Source organism: Archocentrus centrarchus, chromosome 4 (genome assembly GCF_007364275.1).
Source record: "Archocentrus centrarchus isolate MPI-CPG fArcCen1 chromosome 4, fArcCen1, whole genome shotgun sequence".
NCBI lineage: Eukaryota > Metazoa > Chordata > Actinopteri > Cichliformes > Cichlidae > Archocentrus > Archocentrus centrarchus.
The window spans coordinates 786,141-813,575 of record NC_044349.1 but is presented as its reverse complement, the minus strand read 5'-3'; the positions used below and the strand labels follow the sequence as shown (position 1 = coordinate 813,575).

Below are 27,435 nucleotides of genomic sequence, written 5' to 3'. Positions count from 1 at the left end.
CACTAAAATCTCTCAGATTACACGCATTAACATACTTTTTTAAAGTTTAAAGAATATGCATTATTTTGCACATATTTCCATAACTTAAATATTAAAATTTGATAAATTTAAGTTCAAAATGTTTTATTGTGCTGACATACATAAATGTTTGTATAGAGGCCACTTCCTCTTAGTTTCACTCCATAAATCAGAAAAAGTCAATAAACCCCTGAGTAAACCTAAATCATGACCGTGTATAATAATAAAATGTAAAGTTTGTTGTGTGCAAGCACTCATGACTTTGGTATGAGGAAAACCCCCAGAAACGAGTTAACATGGTCTTAACATCAAAACAAATGACATCATCTGCACATCTTTTCAGAAACCCAAACTTTTATTGTTAACATGACACTAAATGCAAGCCTGGAGGCTAATATTATTCTTTAAGAAATGCAGTCCATATAGACGACTGTCAACAAAGGATATTTCTGAAAAGGAAATATTTTTCTGACCCTTATTCTTTTCTAGATTTTCTGAAGCAACACCAATGAAACAGTCAAACATACAAAAATGTCCGCATGCATAACGGCCCGTTTGTGTCAGCCCAGTGAGGGCATAATGGGGAATGCAACAAAAGAGACAGAACGAGATGATAAATTATAATAAGACAAAATCAACGACTTTCAGCTCAAACAGAAGGCGTCGAATCTGGCAGCGTCTCCTCTGAAGTCAGTGATGTGTCTCCAGTTCCACGATGGTCCACTCTCCCTGTGGAGAAGCAGCATCTTCTGGGGAGAAGCTGGTCACAGTGATGCTAGTGGAGGAGTCCTCCATTGGCGAGATGAGCTCCGCCCACCGTTTGAAGGTCTCTTTTTCTGGGGACAGAAAGGCCTGCGAGTCCAGACAGTCACATGACAGAGACAGAGTCTGCTTGATAAGATACTGGGCCAGGTTGAGCTCCTCAGGTACGGGGTTTATAACGCCCAGATTAGACGCGTGGTCCGACAGGAGCTGCCTGAGCAGGCTCCAGTCCCGCTCGGCAAAATCACTGCTTTTATCCCCTGTTCGCTTTTCTTCCTCTGCTTGCCGTTTAACATTCCTATCCTTGTCCGAAAAGTGCTCAAAGGCTTCCCCTACATCCATCTCGTAAATGGGAGAGAGGGCTTTGGATGGCCGGCGGTCATGTTTGCAGCTTTGATCCAATCTGTCACAACCAATGTCCCCTAAAAACAATTGACAATACTGCACAGTGACAAACTGAATCACTCCTGCACAATTTTTTACTCATTTCAGAGACTAAAATAAAAAACATGACGGAAGGTTTACCCTTAATGCAACTGCTCCCTTTAAAGAAAAAAAAGTCTATAATGACGTCAGGAGAGGACAACACAGCGGGAAAGCTGTGATACTGATGATCACATAAGATTATCAGCAGATGTTAAGTTCAAAACATCACGTTAGATATGCATGTCACAGGGCAGACAGCTGCTTTAAAGGTAATGTACAGAGGTTTGCTTTGCTGGATGCATCTCTTTATCCACCTGCTCAAACAAAGTAAGCCATGCACTGCCAGCACCAGTGAGCTGTGCGTTTGCCACAAAGTAACAGTGATATGCTTTGAGATTCACGTGCAGGCAGACGTAATAAACAGACCTAAATACTGTCACAGAAACCGAAATGCGAGCAACAACGCTTTTACTTAGTAGCACAAAAGATGGCACACCACCGTGTTTCTTTAGACATTCTTTGTCTTCTGTATTTTTAACAAATTACAAAATGGCAAAAGATGAATAATCACAAAAGATTCCACGTGTGCATAAGGACAGACCCTGTGAAGAGGTGCAGCAGGACTTCGTTTTCTGACTGCGATAGTGAAAAAAGAGAGACATGGCAGAACCACGAAGGCTGCTCTAGACACACGTCACATACGTTACAGAGGAGGCTACTGACACTACACAAAACCTGCTGAACAGAAGCATACAGACAACAAAACTGCTCCCTTAAAAGATGGACCCTACGCATCTACACACAGGTCTACTGGGCAAGATGGAAGGGAATGGGAAAAATAAAAACATACACATAAATAAAGGATGGTGTCAGGGAATGACAAAGTAAGTTTAACAGCATGCATGTGCGCAGTGCAAAATGAAAAAAAATTAAACAAAAAAAACCAAACTGTGGTACAATCTTGGATACAAATCAAGAGAAACAGAGAAGCGAGGAGAACGCCTCCCGGTATAACAATCGTCTCGGAGCAGCAGTGGTGGTTTGGTGTCGTCTACTTTGTACAAACATTTTCTATATTTGGACTTTTTATGTCAGGTAGTCACTTTCCAGATATTTGGAAGGAAAAACAAAACAAAAACAAAACAAGTAATTTACCTGATTACAGTTTTGTAAAGGTGCTACATGCAGCATTTTAACACCAACAACAACAAAAAAAATCATCTATTAGTATAAATACTGTGAACAAAAGCAGTTACATGCACACGTTTTCCTGCAGGTTGGGGGTAATCTGTTTAGATGTAATAAGACATGGAGCATGTTTTATTACAGTCTGATGTTTACATGTGGTAACCTTGTGACACCCACAAACGTGAATCAACACGTGAATCTTTCCAAACGTGATCCTGACGCTGAAGATGGAAATCTGGCTGTTCGTTAGTGCAACATAATAACAGAGTCTAAGTGTTTGTATTGTATATAAAAATGACCCTGCAGGGGGACAGCTGAGCTCGGAAGCATAGACTGTAATAAAAGATGGCTGCAGCCACTGTGACGCCACCTGTTGGTTAATGGACTTACTGCATTTTGAAGGCTCAGCATTAGCATTGTGGTTGATTGTTTCTGGAGCCACATGTAACCATATTTAGACAAGAAGTCGGAGCACCAAGTTAGCAGCTAATGCTAGTTAGCTTGGTTAGCAGCTGTACAGGTGCTCAGAGTCAGAGACACCTGCTGGTAGTGCTGAGTAACAGAAACCGGACTCACACAGAAACTGCTGATAGAAACTAGGCTGTAAACGTGTTCTTTTCATGGCTGAGGTCGGGCAGTGACACACGGGAGCTGATGGAGCCGACCTCGGAGCCAGCCTCAGGTGGGTATTATCAGAGGAACTACACACTTCCACACTGGCTTAAAATTTCAGCCCTGGAGGCTCACACACATTTACGTAAAGACAGTAATGGAGTTAAATCGTTTACATGGTCCAGTTCTTCTTCTGATGGATTTCTGAAAAGGTTTTTTTCCCCAGCTGAACCAAAATGAGTGAGAAATGCCAAAATATTAGAATAGAAATATATAGAATAGGCTCCATGTAAACAAAGCTGAGCAGTGTGCTGTCATGCTACAGTGCAATTTGTGTTTCTCAAAAATGCTTCGAGAGCCAAACATACTTTATCCTAAGAACACATCGCCAGAAAAACCAAGACAGGAAAACATGTACGGTGGCAGCACATGTTTTCTATATCCTGTATCTGTGCTCTCAGGCAGTGGCTTCATGAGAAAAATCTGGATTACTAGCATGATCAAATCAATGCTTTTAGTGTAGAAGTAACCAACAAACTAAAATGAACTGAGACACTGATATTAAAATGCTGTATATAGCACCTTCACCTATTTCAAATGATCTATGGCTTAAAATGGCCAAAGACTCGTCCACTGCATAAAAGAAATGACAAAAATTATCAAAAATCTTTTTTTATGTACATAAAAGTGCATTGATAAAACTATGTCACAAGCCTCGTCAGAAACAAGGCAGATTTTTTTAGACAAATACAATTTTGTGATCTAAATGAAATGTACACTGTTTTTCCCTTTGACGTGTAAACTGAGTTTGGGCCGACGCGCCTCAGACTAAAAGGTAGTTCAGTTGTTTAAAGATGTACAGTTGTGATGAGACCAATTTCCATCTGTAAAAGGATGCTGATGCTGCAAATTCAAATTTACAACAGCTGTACAATCAATAGGCTGAGATGAGATGAGAGTTTTTAACTATTGAAGAATTATGACTACAGATTTTATTTGAACTTTTATTTGTTACTAGTTACTAAACTAGTAATATGCTTTTTTTCTGAAGGTAGGGTAAGGTACATACTGGAAGTAGGTAAGCTCAAGAAATCAAAGTATAAGAGTGAAACTTGTGGGGGTAAAACATACCTTCACTGATGGAGATTGGGGGGATAAGATGGGTTTGGATTTGGGGTCTAGGAAGGGTCCAAAGATCATACATTACCTGCTGGAGATTGTGCAGCATGTACAGGAGAGTCCCCTGTCAACTGAGACTCATTTAAGTCTAGATGTAAATCAGCTTTCTTGCTTTCTGAAGGATTGGTGTAATTTTTGCTCATCCCTCCATTGTACTGTTCAGTGTGGCGCAGATCCAGGTGGCATGGGCGCTCCTGGGGAGGCATGTCTCTGCAGTCAGAGTCCAGGGGAGGACCGCTGGACTTCACTCTGTCCACCTGGATGTGATTTTCCTCCTCCTGCGTGGTGTCCTGGATCTCTGTAAGGAATACAGATTTTTCTTCCCGTTCCTCCTCGGGGCTTTTGTGCTTCGTACCTGTGTGTTCACCACGATGTGGCAGGTGGTTCTGTTGGTCACTCGAAGGGGCGCAACTGAACTGAGGAGCTGAAGTGTCATTCTCAAAAACATCACAAGGAGTCGCCGTATCATCTGGATGCTGGGGCGGCGTTTGGAGGCCGCCCTCCTCTGAGCCCAACTCCTCGCACTCGTCGACAGAAAGCAGCACCGACCGGCGGAAGTTGGAAGTGGACGGGTAGTCGGGCTGGTCGTTCTCCTGCTCCACACCTTCATCGTCGAAAGCCAAGTTGACGATGCCCTGAAAGTGTGGTGAAGGTTCGGTCGGCGGCACCGAACCCTGACCCGGAATCACTTCGACTTCTGACCGCTCGTCTTCTGTTTCCTCTTCGTCATCATCTTCCTCTTCCTCCTCAGAGGAGAAGAGCTGGTGGTCATGGACGCTTTTTACAGTCACAGTGGCCTCAACTTCTGAGTGCTCCTCCTCCACTGGCGCCTCATCTCTTTGCAACCAGGAACGAGGGCGCTGCCTTACTCCCTCCTCCTCACTGGTGGTCTCAGCTTCTCTCCCACGCAGGCGGACCTCCACTCTCAGCCCCGCCCCACCTTCATACATCTTCAACTCTTCTGGCGTGCTGGTGTCACTGCTGCTGCGACCTAAGAAGTCATGGCAGCGCATGGTGCCGCACTTGGACACGCCTCTATCGTTGGAGCAGTCATCGTCCTGTGACCCCCCCGCATCGTAGTCCTCCGAGCGGGGCTTGATGTCGTCAGAAGAAGTGGTGTGCGTGCTGCCGGTCTCGGATTCTGGGCTGACCTGATGGTGGATGCCGCTCCAAGAATCCTCTACTGGAGTTTCGGTGCTTCCCGCGCTGCAGGGGGTATCTATGGGGCGTTCAGTGTCTCGTGGGGAATTTGGCGAGCTGACCTCATGAACTTCCCCGCTGATGTGAGCTGGGATGACATTGCTTTGAGGCTGTTTCGCTTTATTCCCTTCAGTTTGTTTGCAAACATCTGCTTTAGGAGAACTGACATGGGGGCTGTTTTTAGCTGCTGGTCCATCTCTGGTCTTGTCTCGTGCACCAGCAGTGTTTTCCAGCTGTACTTCAGTCTTCTGGAGACTCTGCTTAGGGCTCGATTCTAGATGAAGTGGCTCTCCTCCATCCTGGCTTGTTGGCTGTTGACTGTGTGCTGCAGGCTGAACACAGGGCACTAACCGAGAAAGACCTTTTTGTTCAACAGCATCTCCAGAGCCCTCGTTTGAGCCCAGCTCTGTTTCGCAGTCTGGCTTTTTACCATCCACTGCCTCCTTTCCTTTAGGTTCTGATGGCTTGGAGGCAGCAGCAGCAGCAGCGGTGGAGGTTTTAGAGGTTCCTGCAGCTTTTGATGAAGATTTCTCTGTAGATAGCTCTGTACTACTTTTTGGCTTTGATCCAGACTTGGCAGCTACTGCTGAGGATTGCCTGGAAGGAGCTGAGGAGGCTTTTGCTGGTTTCACACTGGATTTAGCCGAGACTCCAGTGGCTGAAACGGGTTTCACGATCTTCTTTTTAGGAGCTTCACTAACTGTTTTATCCGATGTTGATGGTTTTGGTGCATCTTTGCTATCTTCTTTCCTGGGAGAAGCAGTTTTTTTCATGGAGGATCCATGTTTGGAGACTTAAAGTAAAAAAAAAAAAAAAAAAAAAGGACATTAATGCTCTGCAAAGTTTATTGTAAGACAGACAAATAAAGAGGATTTTTGAAGCTTCACCGTGGCGGTCCGGTGTGCTCCTTCCCTTGGTGTCTGCTCTGGCTGCTGTCACTGCAGTGGTCACTTTCTCTTCGGCACCGGTCTTTACTTTGCTCGTTTCTCTCACACTTGCCTTTTTGGATGGACTGATGAAAGCAATAAAAACAACAAATGATTTTAATTAACACTTCTGACAAACATAAAAACATTACAAGAAGGGTTGAAGAGAATCCTGAATTCATATTTAACACCAGCAGGGGGCAGCAATGTTGTTTCTCTGATTTGATCCGAGCTTCTGAGACATGAGCCGACTATAAATATGAGGAACATTAACTGGTTAGTTGTGTCGTTGTGAAGGACGTTTCTCCTGGATTACAATCAGAGGAACACAAACACAGTCACAGTCTAAGACCTGCTGCGCACTCAGGCCCAAACATTTCTGACACCTCAGAGGTTTAGAGGAGCTGCTTTCAATGGTCAGGACTGCTGACAGCATAAAACATATATACAATTAACAAATGATCAGTTTTCCCATAAAAATGAATGTTAGAGGAGAACTGAGTGTTATCCATACCCCACACCCAGACACAAAATTACTACAAATTCACCAAGTGCAATATTCATCATCTTCATTATTATATGTATACACATATTTACTTTTCTTACAATGTACAGATTCACCAATGTATGTATATATTTTTATACATTCTATTTTTTGTATATTTTACACATTGTTTATTTCTGTATATCTCTTGATTATATTGATTATACTAGATTATATTTTTATAATATTTTTATTTTAGAGAGTTTGATTTTCTGTTACATGGCACTGAACAGGAGTGGCCCTCCAATCTCATTGTACATCCTGTATAATGACAATAAAGGCATTTTATTCTATTCTATTCTAAAAGCTGACCCGATAATGCAACAAAGATATTGATCAGACGTTCACTGGCTGCAAAGAGAAAAAAGATTTATTGGTTGCTTTCTGGGGAGACAGTGAAATATTAATGCGCTCCCTTGAGATGCAGACTTTGGATGATGCTGACTGTGAAACGGATATTTTTAACACCTTTGAAGGACACATAATAAGCCTGTCAGAATAAAGTACACAGCTGCTTTTATCCCGCTCACAGAAACATGTGACCTAAAAAAAGAATAAATCGGGGGATGGTGTGCTGCAGCACGTCTTAATTGCCCTACATTTACATTACTAAGCATTTCACGCATGTTGGTTCCTACACACTGACTGCTTTAAACCAGTGAGCTCCAATCTGCTGCAGTGTAACATGAAACAGTGTCTGCTGGATGTATTTTTGATTTTACTGTCTTTATTATTCATAAACACAAAATTCCAACACTCTGGATTTGGGCTGTTTCTGTCCTCCTGATATATTTCCGATACTTTGCCAGCGGCAGACTCGTTATTGTTAGTAATCGGGGACGTGGAGGGAGTAGACGTTTATACCTTGATGTGCTGCCTGGCACCAGAAATACTAGTTAAAGATTAAAGCAATCATTTTTGTTATTATTACACTATTAATTGTTTTTTTATTCAATTCTAAATTAAAGCTACACAGTTTTGTTTATTACACTTTTTTGTTAATAGCAACCAAAAGGCAAAAGGAAAGAAAGGGCGGCTGTGGCTAGGGGGGTAGAGTGGGTCATCTGCTGTAAGGTTGGTGGTTCAATCCCCAGCTCTTAGGTGTGCGTGCCTACATGTCCTTGGGACCAAATCGCTCCATACGTGCATGTAAAGACACATTAAAGTGTTGTATGCATGTGTGTGACTGTGTGAAAGAAGCTTGTAGTAAAAAGTGCTCTGAGTGCTCAGTTATAGTAGAAAAGCCAAATACAAGTTGCAGCCCATTAACCACTTTAAAACCTCATTTGAAACTGAGCCCACCAATGGGAAACTCTGAGGGGTAGATTTGATTGAATACACTAATATGTAAGTGCTGCGATGCTCAGGGTTAAACCCACCTGCTGGTCTTTGTTGCATCTGATTTCTGAGGAGCTTTTGTCACTGGGGACTTGGTCACTGCCTTGGCCTGATGTTTGGGCTTTGCACCTGAAACAAAGAACATGGATCACATGCAGAACGGCTGCAAACAAGTTTCTGAGACAGTTTTAACAACACTGATTTCCACATATTCATCCCTCTATCGATGTGTTTAAATGGAGCAAGTTAATTAATCGTACGGAGGCCTAGTGTGCTGCCCTCTTAGTGTTTGAGCTCACGTTACAGACAGTTGCTTTCAGGGTGGAGCACAGGGACACATGCTGCTCTTGTACCAGCTGAGCTGTGAACACTGATATCATGTGGGATTTGCAGCACGTCTCTAAAGCTACAGTCGGTACAAAAGCTCAGAGTAATCAGTCACACCACCCTGAGTGACAGCTGCAAAGGGCTTTGACCTCTGCTGTTTTGTTGCCAAGGACGTGCACTTTGTTTCCTGGCCAATCAACATTCATACATGACACTGCCCTTGTCTTCCACCAAATCCCTCCTGACCTCAACATCACATTGATCATACTAAATAGTCTCCAGGTCCTTTCATAATTCAGCTACAGTTTTTTCCCTGGAGCTGGCTCGCTGAGACCTCAGCCTGGCTGCCGTGGTGTACTACATAGTAATAAAGTGTGAACCTGGAACAGAGTGGGAGTCATTGCGAGGGCTGCTGGCACCGTTCTCCGGCGAGGCGCTGCCTGATGTGGATGAAGCGTTGGGCTGGGCTTGGCTGGTGCCAGCTGTGTTGTCGGCCTTTCCTGCTGAGCTCTTCTGAGGCTTCGTTGCTGCCGTTTGGCTCGCAGATGAGCCGCTCGGGGGAGAGCTTTTAGGCCTTGCACCTGGATTTGGCTTCTTTTCGTGCTCTTTAGCCCCAGCAGAGCTTCTGGGGCCATTGGCACTGGATATATCACGTCTGGCTGCAGCTCCCGTGCCATTGACGACCGGCGCCACAGCTGATGCGGTCTTTGCTTTTGCTGCTACACTCCTGTCTGCTGGTTTCTTCACATTCTTTACCTTGGATGTTTGACCATCCCCTGGTTTGCTAGCTGCCCCTAGTCCATCAGACTTCATGGCTGATGCAGCGCTACGAGAGGAAGGATTTCTGCTTGCAGACACCCGCTGGGTCCTATGAAAAGAGGGACTCTCAGGTGCAGATGAAGGGCATTTTATAGCCCTTGACTGTAGGAAAAAAATAAGCACATTACTTACATAACAGTATTACTGAAGCGAAATAATAAGCCACAAAATAGAGCAGTGCCTTAAGAAAGTGAATCATATTAGACGAGTTTCCTACAGACCATTGGAGCATACCATCAGATATGATGCCATCTATCATCTCTGAGATCTATAAACCTGCTGAGCACTCTGCAGTCAGAGCTAACCTGTGAAACCTGTTTATCCCAGTGGCTGTTCCCTCTGCTTCAAACCACCTCCTGAATAATCTTAATGAGCTCTACTACTTCTAACCAGTCGTGCCTAAAATCACGACCCTCACCCAGGCTCATCTCATCTACACCTCTGCGCTCATTTCACCCTGTGCTCGTTTCCAGTAACGTCTTCATGAGATCTGACACAGACTGACGGAGGTCACAACTGAATTAATAACAGATACAATCAACAATAATGAGGAAACACTGTTTAATAATATTACCTGTGAGCTAGTGAACACAGGCTTTTTTCCAAGTCTTCGACTGTCCCCTTTATCAATCGCATCTATCAAAACAGGATGAAATCGAGATCATTTCAATAAGACAATCAGCATGATGACTGAAATCTGAGTGTAACAGATGAAAAAAGAGGAAACGATTTCATTTTATTTTATGTGCTGCTGTCTCCTTCATTAGCTGAGCAGAGCCGTCCTTTTCATTCATAAATTCCTGTTTCCAGCCCGTGTTTACCACCAAGGAATCACATTAAAGCAGTGGGCTGATGGGTCAGCACCCTTTCAGACACAGCATGGCCATTTCTCTACTTCTTACAATAAAATAGTCATCTCTAATAATAATAAATGTTAAAGCAGTGAAATTTACTTAAAACTAAAAGTGCATTTGTTATATTTGCATGAGAGACCTGGATTCTGATTACACTGGCAAGAACTGTAGCGGTAATAAGCGCACAGCGATAGCAGCCAAATACATTATTCATGCAGTGCATTTCAACACGTTTCCAGTGCAACACTAAGGAAGCAGTGAATTATTAGTGCATGCAAAGCAGTGCAGACTGAGAAAGAAAAAAAAAAAACAGGAATCCAGCCTTTCATTCACACCCATTAAAAAACAAGCATGGCGCATCTGCTGCCTTTACTACATTGGTGTGCACACATCTGCCAAACACTGTTAAAATCCAGCTTAATGTGTAGAAAAAAGCTCCAGCTAGACAATAAATAAGTCAGCTGCAGAAAGAAGTGTTAAACCAGCCAACAGCATATGCCTCGGGGCTTTGGTTCCTCTGTAATGATGCAGAACCACTCGGCTGGGTGAGGGAGAGAGGGGAGAAAAAGCACACACCGCAGTATACCTTCTGTGGGACTGGAAATAAAAGGCCTCATAAACAGAACATAAATCTTTACCTGCCAGTATCCTCTCTCTGTGTTTGGATGACAGAGCCTCCCATCCCTGCGTGTGGCGAACTGCGTAAAAGGACTGAAGCAGGAAGGTCCAGAGCCGCCCGCGAAGCGCACAGATCTCTCGCCTGAACGGCTGGCGGTAATACAGAGGAGAGGGAGGAGAAGAATGGAAGGGGTGCGCTAAAGCACAAGCGAATCAGCAGCTGCTTCAAGAACCCTTTTCCATGGCAACAAATACCCCTCCCTCCTCCCTTTGCTCGCTGTATCTGCCCCTCTCTCTTCCCCCCCCCGTCTCTGTTGCAGAGTCTACTTGAGTGAAAGCTGTGATGTCACGGGCTGATGCGGACACTCCCGTTTCCTCGCCTGATTCTCAAAAACAAGGCTGGAAAAGTAGGGAGGAGCGATCTCCACCTCTTCCGCCTTACCCACAACACACACCCTTCTCTGGCAGACACACGGGCAGATTAGCGAAGGCTACACGTCACAGTCTCCCCCGGCTTAATCCATTGTGCCATACTGTACAGTATTTAGAGGGGTTATGTGCTTTAACTTGTGCAGCCAGGTCACTTTCTCCTGAAAGTCATCTCACAGGCTTAACTTTCCCGCTCGCACGGTTTCATTAGTCTGTTTAACAACATAGCGACACATCGCATATCACCATATATATTTATCAGAATCACAGAGCACCTTTTTCCATTTAAGCCCTCTTTGCAGAGAAACCGTATTACGAGGGGACCTCTATAGTAATTTGTAATAGATGTGAAGGTCATCTGCATCTAAATCCCATGAATATTTGTTATGTCTATAATTAAAAAGTAAGTAAAAAGTACCATTTTTTTTTCACCAAAAGCCCAAGAGTCACAGGATTAAGACTGTCTACAAAGGTCTGTGCTTAGCTCACACTCACTGACATCTGTGGTCTCTATCCACAGACTTTGGGCTAATTTTAATAACTGTTTAAAGACATCCAAATATTCCAGGTTCCCTCTGATCACGCTTCAAGATATTTCATCTGTATTCCCTGCTGTGTAGTAACATGAGTCCTCCTTGAACACTAAAGTTTCATGTGTTATCACCAGTGCAGCTCCTATAGTTTAGCTGTAGTATATAACCCTGCAGGGGAAAAGAAGAAGAAAATGTGCAGAACACAAAAACTGTGCAAAGGCAAAAAAAAAACCCCACATAGGATGAAGATTAGCAGAGGTCAGTCTTTGGTCAATTATTGCTTCCAGGTCCCTGGATGATACCGGTCCTGTGTGGACAGAGCTAAAGACAGAGTTCCTGTGATAATAAGCCTGTATGTTTGTCCATACTCTCTACTGAATGAGAGATATGGAGCTTTCAAAAAAATAAAAATGTTACCAGATTTAAACCGAAGCTGTCAATCAGGGTCAAAGTGACCAATCCTAAGAAGGCCGGTCTCTCCCTCAGTTTCTATCCCCCAACTGAGAGGCCTCCAGAATTCAGCTTCAAGAGCTACTGGGAGCACACGCACGTGCACCAGCACTCACCAAGCAGGAAAGGTCGCGGGTGTTAGTGACTGAAGCACTGACTCTCTGACAGTGAACACTGGGGATGTTTCTGACAACTGATTTCATCCCCAATTAAACAGAGGAGAAAAAAGACGGCTCAGTTTGATGACGGGGGTGTAATAAAGAGCTATTTGAAATCATAAATCACGTTCATCGATAACCACTCAACCAATAACAGCACGTTAGCAAACATTAGCAGTGTTATCAACAGCAGCCTTCTTCACCTGCAGATTAGCATCCAGAAAGCGTTTAAGTACTGCTCTGATTGAGTGCGTTTACTTCCCGTTAGCATCCTGGAGTAACACGAGGGCTCGTGGGGCTGCGATCCATCTCACTGTCTCAGTTTCCACCTTGTTAGCTTACGAGGGTTGCTGTTACCTGCCACTAGAGTGGCTAGGAAACATACTAGAAGCAACAGTCGAGTACATTAGAATATTCAGCTGAACTAAATTCCTCCTATAATGTTGCTGGTTTAACTTAAGTGCACTACACAGATGTCACACAATGATGACATAATAGGATTCTGCTTCATTTCACCTCCTCTGGTTGTTGCCCTCGCCGCTCGGTGCAAAAATCCTCCTCAAAGTCATCTCCACACAGGAAGTGCACAGCAGTGAAAAGGTCACAGCAGTTATCCACCGTCACACCTTCCCTGATGGCTGAACAAAGCTTCCTCAGCAGTGTGGGCTCTCTAGTAAACTCTTCCCTCTGTAACACAGACACATGGATAAACATGGGGACTGCTGCTTATTATATTTCCAGGTCATCACAATAAATCAAACTGCATTTGCACGGCGACTTCACCGACTCACTATGCGAAGGTCCTTGAAAGCCTGAGTGCGGGTGACTTTGGGAAAGTGCTGCACAATGACCCGCAGACTCTCGTCCTGCAGCTCTGTGGCAAGGCTCCTCACCTGCTGGGCCCACTTGACCTCAGGGAGACTCCCGATCAGCTGCTCGGTGCCACAGAGCGTGGTTACTGCGTTCTGCACAGTCTGCATGGAAACGACTGTCAGCTAAAGAAACTCTCTCTACGTGAGAACACAAATTGAAGTCAAATGAGTACAACTCCATATAAAACCACTCTTTTCCTCCTGCCCAGGACCTATTGATCAATGGAGGGATTCCCCCACGTTGTACAACCGCTCTTGGCCAGCACAGAATCTCAGTACTTGGCAAGCGTGAGCAATAGTTGGACTGTTTTTCTTCTCTCACAGGATGCACACCACCTCCTTTGGGGCGATGCAAGACAGGCTCATGACTCAACTGTCAATAAAAAGGCTGGATCACTCCCCATCTGTCTGCATCTGCATCATATTTCTCAATCAGCCCACCATTAGTAACTGAGAATTTAATTAAGGTCATCTTTAATTAGATCATGCTCAAATTTCCTTCCTGTGGAAAAACACTGTTGAACATCTTCATGATATTTGTGCTATTATATGAATAATTACAGCTGATGACTCTGGTAGGGACAGACTCACCATTGTTTCAGTTACAGCTGTTAGGCAGGCTCTGTGGAGCTCAGGAGGCAACAGGGAGAAGTTTCTCTCACACCACGCTTTCACGAAATGCTCTGAAACCCATCTGAAAATATATATTAGACATTAAGAGGATGGTTAATGTTCAGTTCAGCAATTTTGTCATTTATTCCCACTAAAAAGCCCCGAGGCTCTGAGTATCAGCCGGCACAACTTTGCTTGAGGTAACAAAGAAATGAATGAGCGAGCGTGAGAAGCTTGGCAATGCACCGCTGCACAGAACGGCGCTGCTCGCTGCACCATCACAGTCTCGTGACTCATCAGACTCAGGAGAGAGCACAGGGCAAGGGCACCCCCCCTCCCCGCAACCTACATCTACACACCCACACCCACTCACCACTTCAAATAAGAACCATCACAGCCAGCTCACAGCCTTCCTCAACACATCCGATTCCCCTGACCTACATTCACACACTTCTTGCCCACTCACTGCAGAGTGCAGCACCACAGTGTGCAGTAGCATCAGCTGCGACAAGACAACTCAAAGTGGGGAAAAATGAGGTCGTGTGCATGCAAATGAACCGAAAAGGAAACTGAAAGAAGCCTTAGATGAGGTTTGCATGTGGAGGATATAAATCTGTAACACTGTCCTGTAACGCTGCAATTTTTACACAAATGTGAATGACAGAAGAAGCTATGGCACGCAAGATAAAGAAGAAATACTTTGGACTGCACTGTTTGTAGGTCAGCAGTCAAACCAAACTAATTAGCGCTCCTGACTGTGCTAACGCTCTTTGAGCTGCATCCTTCCACTGCAGCAGCGCTCGGGTCTCATGATGATGCGACCGCCTCATCCGAGGGTTGTTAGAGTAAACGTATTTACCGTGGCATCGGAAAAGAACGAATGAGCGAGCACGAGAAGCTCCGACACGGGAAACACGGCATCGGCACAAGAAATGTAAATCCTCATATGTCAGTTCACACAGCACTAATATCAAAAATACCTGTGATGAAATATGGTAGGTGGTGCTCACAATAATTACAAATTACCCCAGGTAATACTCATCCTGCAGGTCTAAAGGCAGAGTGATGAATACTGCATTAGCAATTATAACATCTGTAAACATGTCAAACTGCTGCACTGAGCAAAGAAGGCCTTTCTCAGCATCAGGCTGGGCGAAGGTTCGAAGAGGGCGGAGCTCTAAAAGACATTATAGGAGCTGGATGAGTCGTAGCCACAGCTCAGTCAGAAACACCAAAAGTGAAGATGGCATCAGGTGATCGAAACAGAAAATAAACATCACAGAAGAAGAACGTGCTAAATAAAGAATGACTTTATTTAGACGTCTCAAACCAGCAGAGCAGCGTCTCAGGAGAAAGCACAAAGCTAAAGGCTTGTGCTGAGCTGAGGCAGCATTTCACAGTGGATGGAAAAAAGTCCAAGTTTGAGAGTTTGGGCAGTAACAGAGGCTGTATAAAAGGAACAGGAGTGGGAATGAGACCACAGTGTAAACGGGTGTTTTACTGCTCTGGACTTAGACACCCAGACGAGGCCGAGAAGAAGCAGCGCTCCATTTTTTAGAGCGATGCGATCAGGCTGTCGTTTTTCTAAGATGTTTTTATGGCAGTCTGATCACGGATGGAAATGTGCAATAAATGTTAAATAAATGCTGAACAGAAGCAGAATGCAATCAATCAAATATATAAACTCATATATTACTTTTATTCTCGTTTGGCCTTTTCTGATCCCAATATGCTCAAAGACCTGTTTCTAATTAAAGCCGCTTCCATTACGAGCCACGCCCACTTACTAACACCTGAGTATGAACCACACGCTGCTTATGGAGCAGCGAGAGGCGGAGCTTCCTGAATCGAGGAGGCTGCATGCTGTCAGGCAGTGAGTGTGCTGCACTTTTTCTTTGTGGCATTTTTAAGTGAATCTGACAAAAATTCTACCTCGAGGCCACGTGAATAAAATGCAGTGCCGTTTTCTGCATCTTTATGAGTATGTTATACGTCTTTGCAAGACAGCTTCCAAAGGTGTGGGAGTCTTGTTGAACTGCCCAAACAGCACTGAGTGCAGAAACTTACCGCTTACACTGCATGTGGAGGTTTTGAAGGCCTAAGGCGTGCGTGATGGAGAGGCACTCAAGGACTGTTCTCTGAACCCCATCGGCCGGCTGCAAGCACACAAGAAAACAACCAATAAGAGGACATGTAATGTTTTCACACACAAGCACACAGGACAGACACAGGCTAACAAAAAGCTGCACACTGAGCACGCCGGCAAACCCAAACAGTGTTAAGCACAAGCATTTATTCGAAGCACCAAAGATGTTTTTAGATCACACTCTTTATTTTCTGGCTCTGAATTCCCACATTTGAACTGCACCTATGAGACAGAGATGCAGTCCAGGAGCTTTGCTGCATGCTGAGGACATGCAGATGTATGGAGACAGTAACCACAACCCCAATAAAAATGTAGTACTATATGTACTACATGTACAAAATCTACTCCTTTAGCTTAAGCAACAAAACCCCTGCATCTGTATAAAGCCCAGGCACACAGGCCATGGCAGCTACATGGTAGCTTCAGGTCCAGTTGTATTTACGCATCGTTTTAAACTGGCTTAATAATTTGTCTTTTTTTGATTTAAAAATGTGTAAATTTGAAGCAGATTTCAGTTTCTTTTCTTAACATTTGTTTTGGGTCCTTTTTAACTCCATTGGTTTGTAAAATGAGAGAAACAAACACATTAAGCAGCAAACAGGCAGGAAGTGAGACCGAGGACTCTGATCAGGACGCTGGAGACCGTTTGATCGTGTATCAATAATCAGAGCTTAACTTTTCCTCGCTGTGCTAACATGGGAAACTACTCCTGAAAATAAGTGAAGGCTGGGAATATTTTTTCTGTGTGTTTGAAAAATCAAACTTGAACCTCATTCATGAGTCTGTGCTTGTGAACAGCTGACCTTGGGGAAGAAGCGGCAGTAGTCTCGGGTCAGAACCATCTCCACTACATCTTTCAGCCCCTCCAAACCCAACATGTCTGCAGCCAGCACCACCTGACTGCGGGACAACAGACACCACATCCAGGTCAGCTTCTGCTGCTGTTCATTTGGCACAGCCGGTTTTGTTCACATACAGTACCTGGCGCTGGCTCCGCTGGGCAGATCCACAATGGCTCCGTACATGAACTGAAGCAAGATTTCCATCTCATCCGGCCCTAAGCTACAAAGATTAAAACAAAGCGTTTACAAGCCGTGAATCAGGTTAGCAAACTAAACTGTCCCAGATCTCACCCCAATATTCTCAATCTCTGCATATTCTTTGGACACGAAGCTGAATGCTGTAAACAAAATCCATTCATCATGCAACGCTCAATCCATGTGCAGCACGGGGGCCACTTCACAGGTTTCCCCCCACACGTCAGTGCAGCTGCTCCCTGTTCTGACAGCCGCGTCTCCCCGTCAGCCTCAGATCAGTGACGCTGAAGCTTTGACACGTCTCTCATGGAGGGAAAAACGGGCTTCATTTACCTGTGTTAGTCTGAAAGGGGGAGACTGCGGGTGGAGGAAAAGGATAAGACATTTATGCACCGCGCAGAGGAGCCATTCCAGCCTCGCTTGGTTGAAATCTGAGCGAGCTACAAGAGATTTCACTGACAGCACACTGTGTGTGTGTGTGTGTGTGTGTGTGTGTGTGTGTGTGTGTGTGTGTGAAGTCAAACATGACATTATGAGTGAAACCACATACAGTGCAGAGCAACCTCTGTGGCACTGCATGTATAATTAATGCAGTGTATGCAGCTACATTGTTCAGAAATGATGTTATTATGTCAGACCTGAAGCGGAGGCGGATTATTGATCCCTGTGTGGTGCTGCTGCACCAGTCTTACCCTTGCAGAGTGATGCACTGTCTGGAACTCTCCATCCAGCTCCCGCTAAGCATTGCTCGGAAGTACTGGGACCGCGCACACAGGATTGCCCTAGAAACCCAATAAAGCAGACGGCCGCATGTCAGAGATCCACCTACCATTGAATTTTTCATGTCATTTGTAACTGGAATTGTTTGCAGTTAAGAGGCTTTGAAGGGACAGAAGAACAAAAAATAGTTTTCTTGAATCTTTGGAGGTTATTTTTATTCTCTAACCTCGGTGTACTGTAAAACATGCAATACTAGAAGAGCTGCATTCAAGACGAGAGAATTTTCTGTAAATTATAAACAATACATATTTTACTGTAAACTCCTGTTGAGGCCACATCTCATGACAGCGTTTCCCACAGATCTGTGGGCCATAAAGTCCATGAGTGGTTAGAAGGCAGTGTTGTGGCAGTCCACTGGTCACAGACTGCAAGAGTACAGCTCAGCTCTGCCCATCCATCCAGTTTCTTAACCACTTATCCAACCCAGGGTTTGGGGGGGCCTGTCCCAGGTGTTCATTAGGAAAGAGGCAGGGTCGCCATCACAGGGCAAACACAGAGACACCCACTTTTAAACAGACACCTTCAGCCAGTTTAAAATCACCAGCTGGTCTGTGGATGCGTGAGTGGAAGCTGGAGTATCCAGAGAGCCGGCTGATGCGAAGGCAGGAGCTCAACTCATGACACAGAAAAGTTGTTGGGTTTTTGTGATTATGAATAAGTTACAGCTTTATTTGTCTCTTCTGCAAAGGGATAATAAATCTCAGAGAGTTTAATACATGAATTCAGATTAGAGGTAATCTGCAGAGCCAAAAAAAGGCCAGCTCCTCCTCCTCCTCCGATGATGATGCTTCCCCCCGAGCAGGAGTCGGGAGAACCCTGTCTCCATGGCTACCATCTGCAGCTGCAACCTCTGCACTGCTGAATGACCGCCCACCGCCGCCGCTTCACAGTCACACGAGTCAACAGCATTCGAGCGAGCTCTGCTTTGTTTAACATCTGGTAAATGTGGCCGTGTGAGGCGAAGGAGGCTGCTGTGACGTTACAACAGAAAACTGATGGAAACAGGAAACAAGTCATCTTTACCAAATGCTCTCCAATAACACATTACAGACAAAAACCAGACGGGAAAGTGAAATACTGCCATACCCACAAAGTATGTACTGAAGCCCCCCTAAAAACGAACTCCAGTCCAACTGAAGGTCAAAGAGCCTCTAAAACAACAGTCCAATAAGTGTTGGAAAATGTGGCACACATATTGGTAACCAGAGCAAAATATTCTTGTTTCATGTTATAAACTAAAAATAATCTGTGAGGTGGGTGGGGGGGGGGGGCTAAACTGTCTTCTAGGATTTAAACTCGATCCCATCAACATTTAATATGTGGAGAAGTTATTTCAAATATATCAGAGGGAAGAAAGAAAATAATAAGCTGTCAATAAAAAGATGTATCAAGCCAACTTCTTCCAGTTCTAATCCCAATACTTTGGTGCTGGACGCTGCTGATAGTCTAACAGCTGTACTGGGTTCAGAGGTTGTGCTCCTCACTCTGATGAAGAGAAATCATTCCTTTATGTGTGAGGAAACATCAGGCCTGACTTTTTAAACATCACAGTAAAATAAAATGTAACCAATAAATACAGACAAGAGTACTGAATTGGTTATTATTAATAAAACACCAAAGATATTTGCACAAGTCTTATTTGAGCTCAGTGGGAGAGTCTTTACTGCATGCTACTCTATGGTCACGCCAGTTTCTTCTTTTCCTGTCCTCCCTGCAAGTGTGCACGTGCCTTACCTGCGGAGGGCAGCTGATATGAGACAGGTGATGTGTAATAATATTGCTCGTGTTACTGTAAGTGGAATAAAAGCTTCCCAATACGATAAACCGAACATAAGAAGAGAGACGCTGACTGAGAACCGTCACAGCTTTTCAGTCTCTTGGCTGAAGTTTGCAGTTCAGCCACAAACTGCTGCAAACACGTGAAGCCGAGCTGCTAATTGCATTAGCTTCCTCCACGCTATGTTAGCTCACACTGCTGCTGAGGCGTGCTGCAGTGAACACAGAAGCCTGATCTCAGATCAGAGTCGCACCAATGATCCAAATATTGGAGCGCTGTTTGCCTAATTCAGTGAAATGACCTGAATTTTTAATTTTAACAGTTTAATAGGGAAACATGTCAGCTGCGTATTTGATTGTTTAAGCATATAATAATTATAAATTGAACTAAACAATAAAGACTTTTTATTCCAAACGTGTGGATACAGACGGCTGAAATGTGACCACGAGCTGCTCTACCTGTGGCAGGAGAACAGCTGATCTGCTACTTGGATGGTGATGTCACACTGCTCTCCCCTTTGGTACAGATCCAGCAGGTCAGCTCCGAGGCCAGAGGCCGGCTCGAGAACAACAGCGTCTGCACACGGGTTGGGAAGGATAATGAGGAGGGGCAGGAAGTGGAGAGTGAAAAAGAGGAAAGCTTCAGGCTTATATTAATCTGTGCAGGCCACAGAAAGTGTGTATCAGAGGCAGCTCTCAGTAAACCACCTTATGAAAAATACTGTTAAATATAGAGCAGAGTAAAATCATGAACTACCCACAGCGTGCCAATCCCGTAATTACCAACAACGGGGATCTCAGTGCGATTAGCTCTTAAGTGGATTATGGCTGAGATAACATGATGGGAAGAAAGTGGAGGCGGGAGAGTTGCTGAGCAGCTGTGGTCACATAACCTGAAATAAACCCTTCATGGAAAAAGAGTGTGGATGTGTTTACCTGATTCAGTGGATCTATAAAGGTCTGCTGGGTCAGGAACAGGCAGAGCACTTTCTGGCACGGAGCCCTCGACATCTGGGATTATTGCAGCTGAGCGCATACTCTGGTCTGCGGTGTACACGTGCCTGCAGGGGGGGGGCAGACTAAATTTAATTAGGAATCTTTCATACATATTTAAATATCAGTCTCATCTGATGCAGCCACACAATCTAAAGAGTGAGGGATTTGCTGTTCCTGCTCGGTGGAGCATTTAATAAGGAGGCCAGCGGGCCAGACCTCTGCCCCAGCTGCTTGGTGTTTGCTCCGTCCTGGATCTCAATCTGAACCATGTTCACAGTCAAAACAGCAGGAGAGCAAAACCAGCCAAACCAAGAAACTCCACAGTGCTATCACCCACTGCTTTTGGCCTCAGAGTCTGTGTTTTAGCTGCCACTGCATCAGGTCTTTGGAGCCCAGAGGGTGGAGTGCTAAGTTATAAGCCAAGGCTAGCAAGTCTGATCAGCTAGCTGCATCCATAGACTGTACGGGTGCAACACACAGACACACATATATCAGCTAGTTCATGTCAAGTAACAAGTAAAACACTAGAATACTGAAGCACAAACTTCATGAAACCACAAACATGGTTGAGAGAGCGAGGTCGGTGACTGGAATCAGCAAAGGTGACGAGCACTGATCAGCTACAGGTGTCGGGATACGTGTTAGAGTGGTTATAAAGAGCTAATTTATCTCTGGAGGCCAAAACTGTGCTTTTTAATACTCTGAAGTTTTAACGTGGGACTCTATGGGGACTCAACTGGGAACTGCAACCTCCGGCACTTCGTGTTGGCTTCTTGCCTGATGCCACACGGAGCGTTGCAGACTCACGTCTCCAGGCTGCAGTGTGCGCTGCCACGTGGAGGCAGAGCCAGAAATAAGGGGAAGACCTGGTAGTTTATGTTTGTCCTGCTGTAAAGTCTTTAGGCTGAGCTCTAACCAGATAAAGGTTTAACAGGAAAACATCTCACTGGTGGTGAAGTGAAAATCAGAGTAAGAGACGATGAAAGAACCGTCATCGGCGTCAGGCGACATCTTGTTGGCCTTTTGAAGGACGGCATGTGAGACAAATAGACAAAAAACAATAATAACTGCAGCTTAAGCCCTTTTCACTCACGCACTGCAGCCCTGACCTTTTCTAGGCTTTCCTGATGGTGGTCGATGCAAGAACACAAATGTCTGACTCAGAGTGGACATTAAATGGTCTTCAGAGTCTGTGTGCAGACCAGAGAGCGACACAGAGCGAGCGTCATCAGTCCTCCTGCGGACACCTCGGTCACCTCGACCGCAGACTGAAGCAGACCATCAGCTCCAGATGAGAAAGGACACCTTCAGAAATCTGCCGTACCGCAGCTCTCCGAGCACCGACCCAAACGTTTCTGTGGAATCCAGGCCGGAAAAACTGAACTCTGCCATCGAATAACTCGACATACTGTCAGTGTCATTCTTGGATGAGTCGTTTCCTAATGTAAATCAAAGCTTTGCTGTTGAATCTGATGTCTGTGCAACATTTCTGTGAAGTCTTAACATTAAAAGGGTACTCCACCGATTCAGCGTGGTGCACCTTCAGCAGTGTGATCTACACTGTTCAAAAAAACTAAATGCAGAAGAACCAGAGATATCATACAAAATCTTAATTTTGCATTACCCACAATGCAACTGAACCACTGGCAGATTAGGGCGTGTGTTTGAGGCCTGTGAGAGGGAAGTGCTGATCATGTCCTCCATTATGTTTAACCTCAGTCTGCTGCTCTCAAAAAGAACTGAGATCTACTTTTCTTTCCATTTTCAACCTCACAGCCTTTCAGGCTCAGCCGGTGCTGTGGTCTGAGGCAAGTTATTGATTACCGATCACTGATTTTTGTAATGCTGCCTCTGCTTTTGTTTACTGTGCAGCAGTCTACCCGACACCTGTGGAAAGACTTGAAGGCGTCATCAGTGACGTTCCTGTTTAATGATAGGCTGCCCCTCCCTGAGCCTGGTTCTGCTGGAGTGTTTCCTTCCCACTGTCACCAAGTGCTGCTCATAGGGGGGTCGTTTTGACTGTTGGGTTTCCTCTGTATTATTGTAGGGTCTTTACCTACAATATAAAGCACCTTGAGGTGACTGTTGTTGTGATTTGGTGCTTTATAAATAAAACTGAACTGAACTGAGATTAATGATAGGCCGCCTTGGTGACTTAAGCTGCAGGGTTCCGGTGCTGGTGCCAGCATTCGAACCGTTCAGCGTTTTTTCCACCACAAACGCACTCAGTGCTCAGCCGAAAAACAGGTTCAACTCCAGCCCCGCAAACTAGCTGGTCTCGAACCACGAACACGTGACAAAAGCGGCAGAGGGGCGTGACTCTGCCGTCTCAACATCAAGTTTTCTACCATATTACATGTGTATTACATGAGAAAAGCGAAGCGATGTTCACGGCTGTGAATTAGGTTGGGCTCTAAGGCTGAACTTGCTGCTTTGTATCAGTTCATATCACAGATAAAAGGACACAAAGTGCGTACTTGTCGTCTTGCTCTAATCTCTGTCTGTGTTTCCCTCTGTGCTGCACACAGATGCTGCAGTAGTTTGGTTTGGACCCTAAAACATATTTGCAGCACAGAAAGGGGAGCGTGTTCTCCCACGTTTGTGCGCTTCGGCTTCGTGTCCAGACGAGGACCCGCCCACGCTCATACGTAAAGGAGCGGTTTGCAAGCGCGGTGGAAACGCGGGCCTGTTCCTAAGCTTTTCGCTGGTTCTTTTGGGAACAGCACGGGCACCGGAACCCCGGCGGTGGAAAAGCGGCTTTAGGAACAGAGTTGCTGTTCTGGATTTTCAGTTTCTTTCTTTTTACTTTTCAATTCAGCCTCAGTTAGTTTCCAGAAGGTCTGCTCATTTTGGTTTAGATAGTTACCGTCTTAGTTCTGGTTTTCTAAATTATTAGAATAAAGGATATTTGTCGGGGTCGTGCTTCTCTAAAGCTCAGAAAGAATACGGACGCAGCGCTGAAGCCTCATCAGCGACGACAAATCTGAACAAACTGTTTCAATCCTCTACATTTTTGTTTCAGTGACTAAAATATTGTTTCAGTTAGCTCCAGTTTTAATGTTTTTGACACTCATTTTAGTTTTAACCATCATAACCATGCTCAGGTGTTTCCAGCTAAATGCACATTTTTACTCACAAGCATATTAACAGTCAAAGGTTTGGATGCACTCACCCAGTGTCCAAACTTTTGACTGGTACTGTACATTAACAGGTTTCACTCACGTTAAATATCCACAGCGTTCGTCAGTGGAAGGAACGAGGCTTCAGTCTGCGTTCCTCAAATCTAACAATTATTTTTCTCTGCTTGTTTCTTTGTTTCCTGTTTTAGTCACGCTTGTATCATTGAAGTGTTGTGGTGACAGAAGTTTTAAGCTGAGCTCTCGTTTCTGTATTTATAAGATGATGACTTCGTGTTCTAATTTTAATTTGCTAATGAGACTCCACTCAGTGGATCAAAGACTGCGCTGTGAGGCTTTGGTTAAAACTGGTATTTGTGCGTCTCAGCACGAACCTGAAAATGAGCAGTGCAATTTATTATTCAATAACTGCAGCACTGGCAGAGCTCACTAAATCACAGACACATGCAAACCCTTCAGAGTAAATATGCAATACAAATGGAGCATTTGGCGCCCCCTGTCAGCTGCAAAGATAACACATGGGAACAGCTGCTGTCTCTTAACATGCCCCGCTGAAAGGAAGTGACCTACCTAAGGAAATCTTTGAGCCCGGACAGCTCATAGCCGGGCAGATGGATGATGATGGGATCTTTGTGCGTCTGTCCCTGAAGGACATGAGGAGCTCTGGCCAACAGCACAGCTCTGTGCGCTCGGACCGAGCCCGAGCCAGCGTACAGAGACACATCGGCCTCCAGCTCCTCCTGCAGTAACCTGGAGAAACACACCACAGCACTTCACTGGACACGGTTATCAAAACCCAAACCAAACAACTAAATCCACTGTGGTTGGGAAATTGTTTCATACAAAGAAGAACGGCTCGAGGCCTTAAAGGCTCATCTGATGGCCCATTTTTCCACTTCACAATAGCACAAGCAGAGTCCTGAGGCGGTCTCGTTATATCGTGTCGTCTCAATAACTGGTGACCCAGAAACCAGTCAGCTGATGGCCAACTGGACACTGAGTTCAAGCTGTGGGGCTGTGTCCATTCGTGCCACTCGTGTAACGAGGAGATCCACATCCCCGAGCTTCCGTTCATCCATGAAACCTAACGTGACTCTGCTGCACCACATCCTGCGATCTGAGGGAAAACTCCACCCACATGTGAAACTAAATTTACTAAAACTAAATTCTAGAGTAGAATTTTATGTTTACTCCACCACATCTCCTCTGCTTCTTTGTGTTCTTTTAGCAGATCATGAATAATTATGGTTTTCAAAAACAGGCAAGAACCTGCTGTTGGTTTAGTCAGAGTGTACCTTAGTGTCTATACCAGCAGCTCCCAAATGTGCCAGGAGATCACTCTGTCATCCGGAGCAAACCACAGCTAAGCACCAGGTTTCAGCTGCAGTCATGTCTGTGCTGATCCTACCACGGTGCCAAACCAGCTTCCGAGATATTTGGAAGTCAATCTTTTTTTTTCCTCTGAGGAAACCTTCAGAAGGGCTCCGGATGTGATCCAAGATCATTTGTTAGACTGTGTCGAAACGTTTGATGAGTAAATGTAGGTAACTTATAAAATAATGCAGCTTCTTAAAAATAAAACAAATGCCAGGTGCCTTCATCCAACAGGACATACGAGGAAAGACCAACAACATGTCAGATGTGGACAAAACTGTTTGTGCCCTTCGCTTAAAGAAGGAAAAACCTTCAGTGGTCACTGAAATAACTCCAAACTGACAAAAGTAATAAGAAATAAATATTTACTGAAAATTAACTCATGAAAAACATGTTTAAAGTTATCATAGGTTTTTGGGCTCGGCTTATGTCATTATTAAGGCTCCATCACATCAGCACTGTAAATGGCTGAGAGGTGCACCGTGATGAACTGTTTTGGACAGCTGTACGAAAACTTAAAGATACAGGGCTTTCTTACTGACACGTCAAAGACCGACCTTTAACCTCGAGCTTTGCAGGTCACTGTGAAGATGCCTCACCTGTTCAGGTCTGCAGACAAAGCAGACGATAAACATCTCTTCAGCTGATCCTTGAATTTGCGCTCTCTGGCCTGGGCTTCGAGTCTGGCTGCCTCACCTGTGATCATGGCTTGTTATGTTCCCTAAAAAAGAGACAAGAAGGCAGACACGCTTCAGCTAGTGGGTTCATGACGGCCAAACTTCCGGGGGCCTGCTGTGTGAACACTATGAGGAAGTGAAGCAGGTCATCACAAACTGTGACATATCTACCTAAACATAAGCTGCAATACCATCTTTCACCACACTCATTAACGTCGGTTTACTTTCCGTTTCAACCCAAAGAGGCGCTGTTGTCCGAGTTTAACGAAATCAGTGAAACCCGGAAAGGTGACGGCGACGAGACAAATTCAACATCAATTTAGCTTCATCATTAAAAGGACGATGACGGCATCCGCAATAAAAGACCTGCTGTCATGTGTTTCCAGCATAAAACACCCCTGACAGCACCACACAACCAGTCTCTGTCTGTGTGAAGTTCAGTATTTAATAAAGCAGTCCTCTAAAATTAAACACACGGAGTACAGTCACACCTGCCCTGCTGCTCTGGCTCAGGTGTGGCTCCAGGCTGCACTGTAAGCAAATCAATCTCATTTTCCTCTCGCAGCTAGCATGCTAGCTAAGATGCGCTGCCGTTAACAGTCAGTTACCTTCTTTAACCTTTAACTACCTGCACGTAAAATAAATAAACCTGCACACATTAACTCCTCCCGTTAACTGACGGTGAGCGCGAGGCTCGGTAACTGCTCCTAAAGTATAAAATAAAGGAAGAGGCTGACCCGCCGAGCGCTGTTGTTGACATCACTGCTGCACGCTGCTCGCCGCCCTCTGTGACGCGGTTTGACAAACGAAGAAGGAGCGGACAAGGACGGACGCTTTCACACATGCGCAGTACAACTACAAAGCTACCAGGCTATCCAGGGTGTGATGCCTTCAGGTGCGGCGTCCTCTAAACAGATAAATATGAACCCGTTTGGTCTGTTTGGGTGAGAGACTCCGAATAACTCTGCTGCACTGCTGGATCAGGGCTCATGCTGTTAGCAGAGTACATCTTGCGTGTTTTTCATTTTAAAGCATATATGTTCTGTTAACTGTAATTTCCCCATTGTGGGACTAATAAAGGTATTCGTATTCGTATTATACAGTAGTAATGATGAGTCCATCACAGAGAACGGACACATGCTGAAAAACTCTATCAAACAAGTAAACCCACGGACGTGTGGCGCGGACGTATGGCAGGAGAAAGGGTGATATTTCATTGTGTTCATAGTGCCGAACAATATTTAACAGCTAACTATTTATTTCAAATATTAAAACATCCGATGAAAAACATGTGCCTGTTTTCTGCTGGAGTTACTTAAATTCCTTTATCACGTTTCATTCTTATATTTCTGACGGTCATTGAAGGCAGCAAAGGAAATAGCGTACCTGCCTAGCACTGACGTCATTGTCCCATCCCGCATTTTAAAGTCCTAGCTCATGATGTCACTGTATAGTACTGTACATGAAAAATGAATACTGTAGTTCTGGGCATAGACTGGGTATAAACGGTATATATATATATATATATATATATATATATATATATGTGACAATAAATGTAAACTGTAACCCTTCTGATATCTACATATGTTTTTGTTATATGTGAATAAATAATGTTTATTGAATTCTATAAACAAATCATTCATG

General features: G+C 44.6%; 1 protein-coding gene across 3 annotated transcripts; it reads right to left on the bottom strand.

The window, feature by feature from the left end:
• Positions 1-371: 371 nt before the first annotated feature.
• btbd8 (BTB domain containing 8) lies at positions 372-26,660 on the bottom strand. Of its 3 annotated transcripts, none has more exons than XM_030726829.1 (19): positions 26,526-26,660; positions 25,711-25,832; positions 24,308-24,487; positions 20,541-20,665; positions 20,064-20,181; positions 17,741-17,830; positions 16,993-17,073; positions 16,815-16,911; positions 15,933-16,021; positions 13,845-13,947; positions 13,173-13,355; positions 12,898-13,068; positions 10,832-10,961; positions 9,914-9,975; positions 8,901-9,441; positions 8,235-8,322; positions 6,273-6,397; positions 4,214-6,178; positions 372-1,202 (listed from the first exon to the last, which is right to left on the bottom strand). In XM_030726829.1, the coding sequence occupies exons 2-19, from the start codon at positions 25,815-25,817 to the stop codon at positions 709-711; spliced, it is 4,749 nt and encodes a 1,582-aa protein (XP_030582689.1). In that variant the 5' UTR covers positions 25,818-25,832; positions 26,526-26,660; the 3' UTR covers positions 372-708. The 3 variants fall into 3 exon arrangements, with proteins under 3 accessions (XP_030582689.1, XP_030582690.1, XP_030582691.1); XM_030726830.1 differs by lacking the exon at positions 26,526-26,660 and adding an exon at positions 26,280-26,425; XM_030726831.1 differs by lacking the exons at positions 9,914-9,975; positions 10,832-10,961.
• Between the last annotated feature and the right edge of the window lie 775 nt (positions 26,661-27,435).

Coding starts and splice junctions, on each gene's coding strand:
- btbd8 (XM_030726829.1), bottom strand. CDS start 25,817: ATGATCACAGGTGAGGCAGCCAGACTCGAAGCCCAGGCCAGAGAGCGC. Junction 9,442..9,913: donor CTGTGTTCACTAGCTCACAG/GTAATATTATTA, acceptor TTTTTCCTACAG/TCAAGGGCTATAAAATGCCC. Junction 6,398..8,234: donor GATGCAACAAAGACCAGCAG/GTGGGTTTAACC, acceptor TGCTTTCATCAG/TCCATCCAAAAAGGCAAGTG.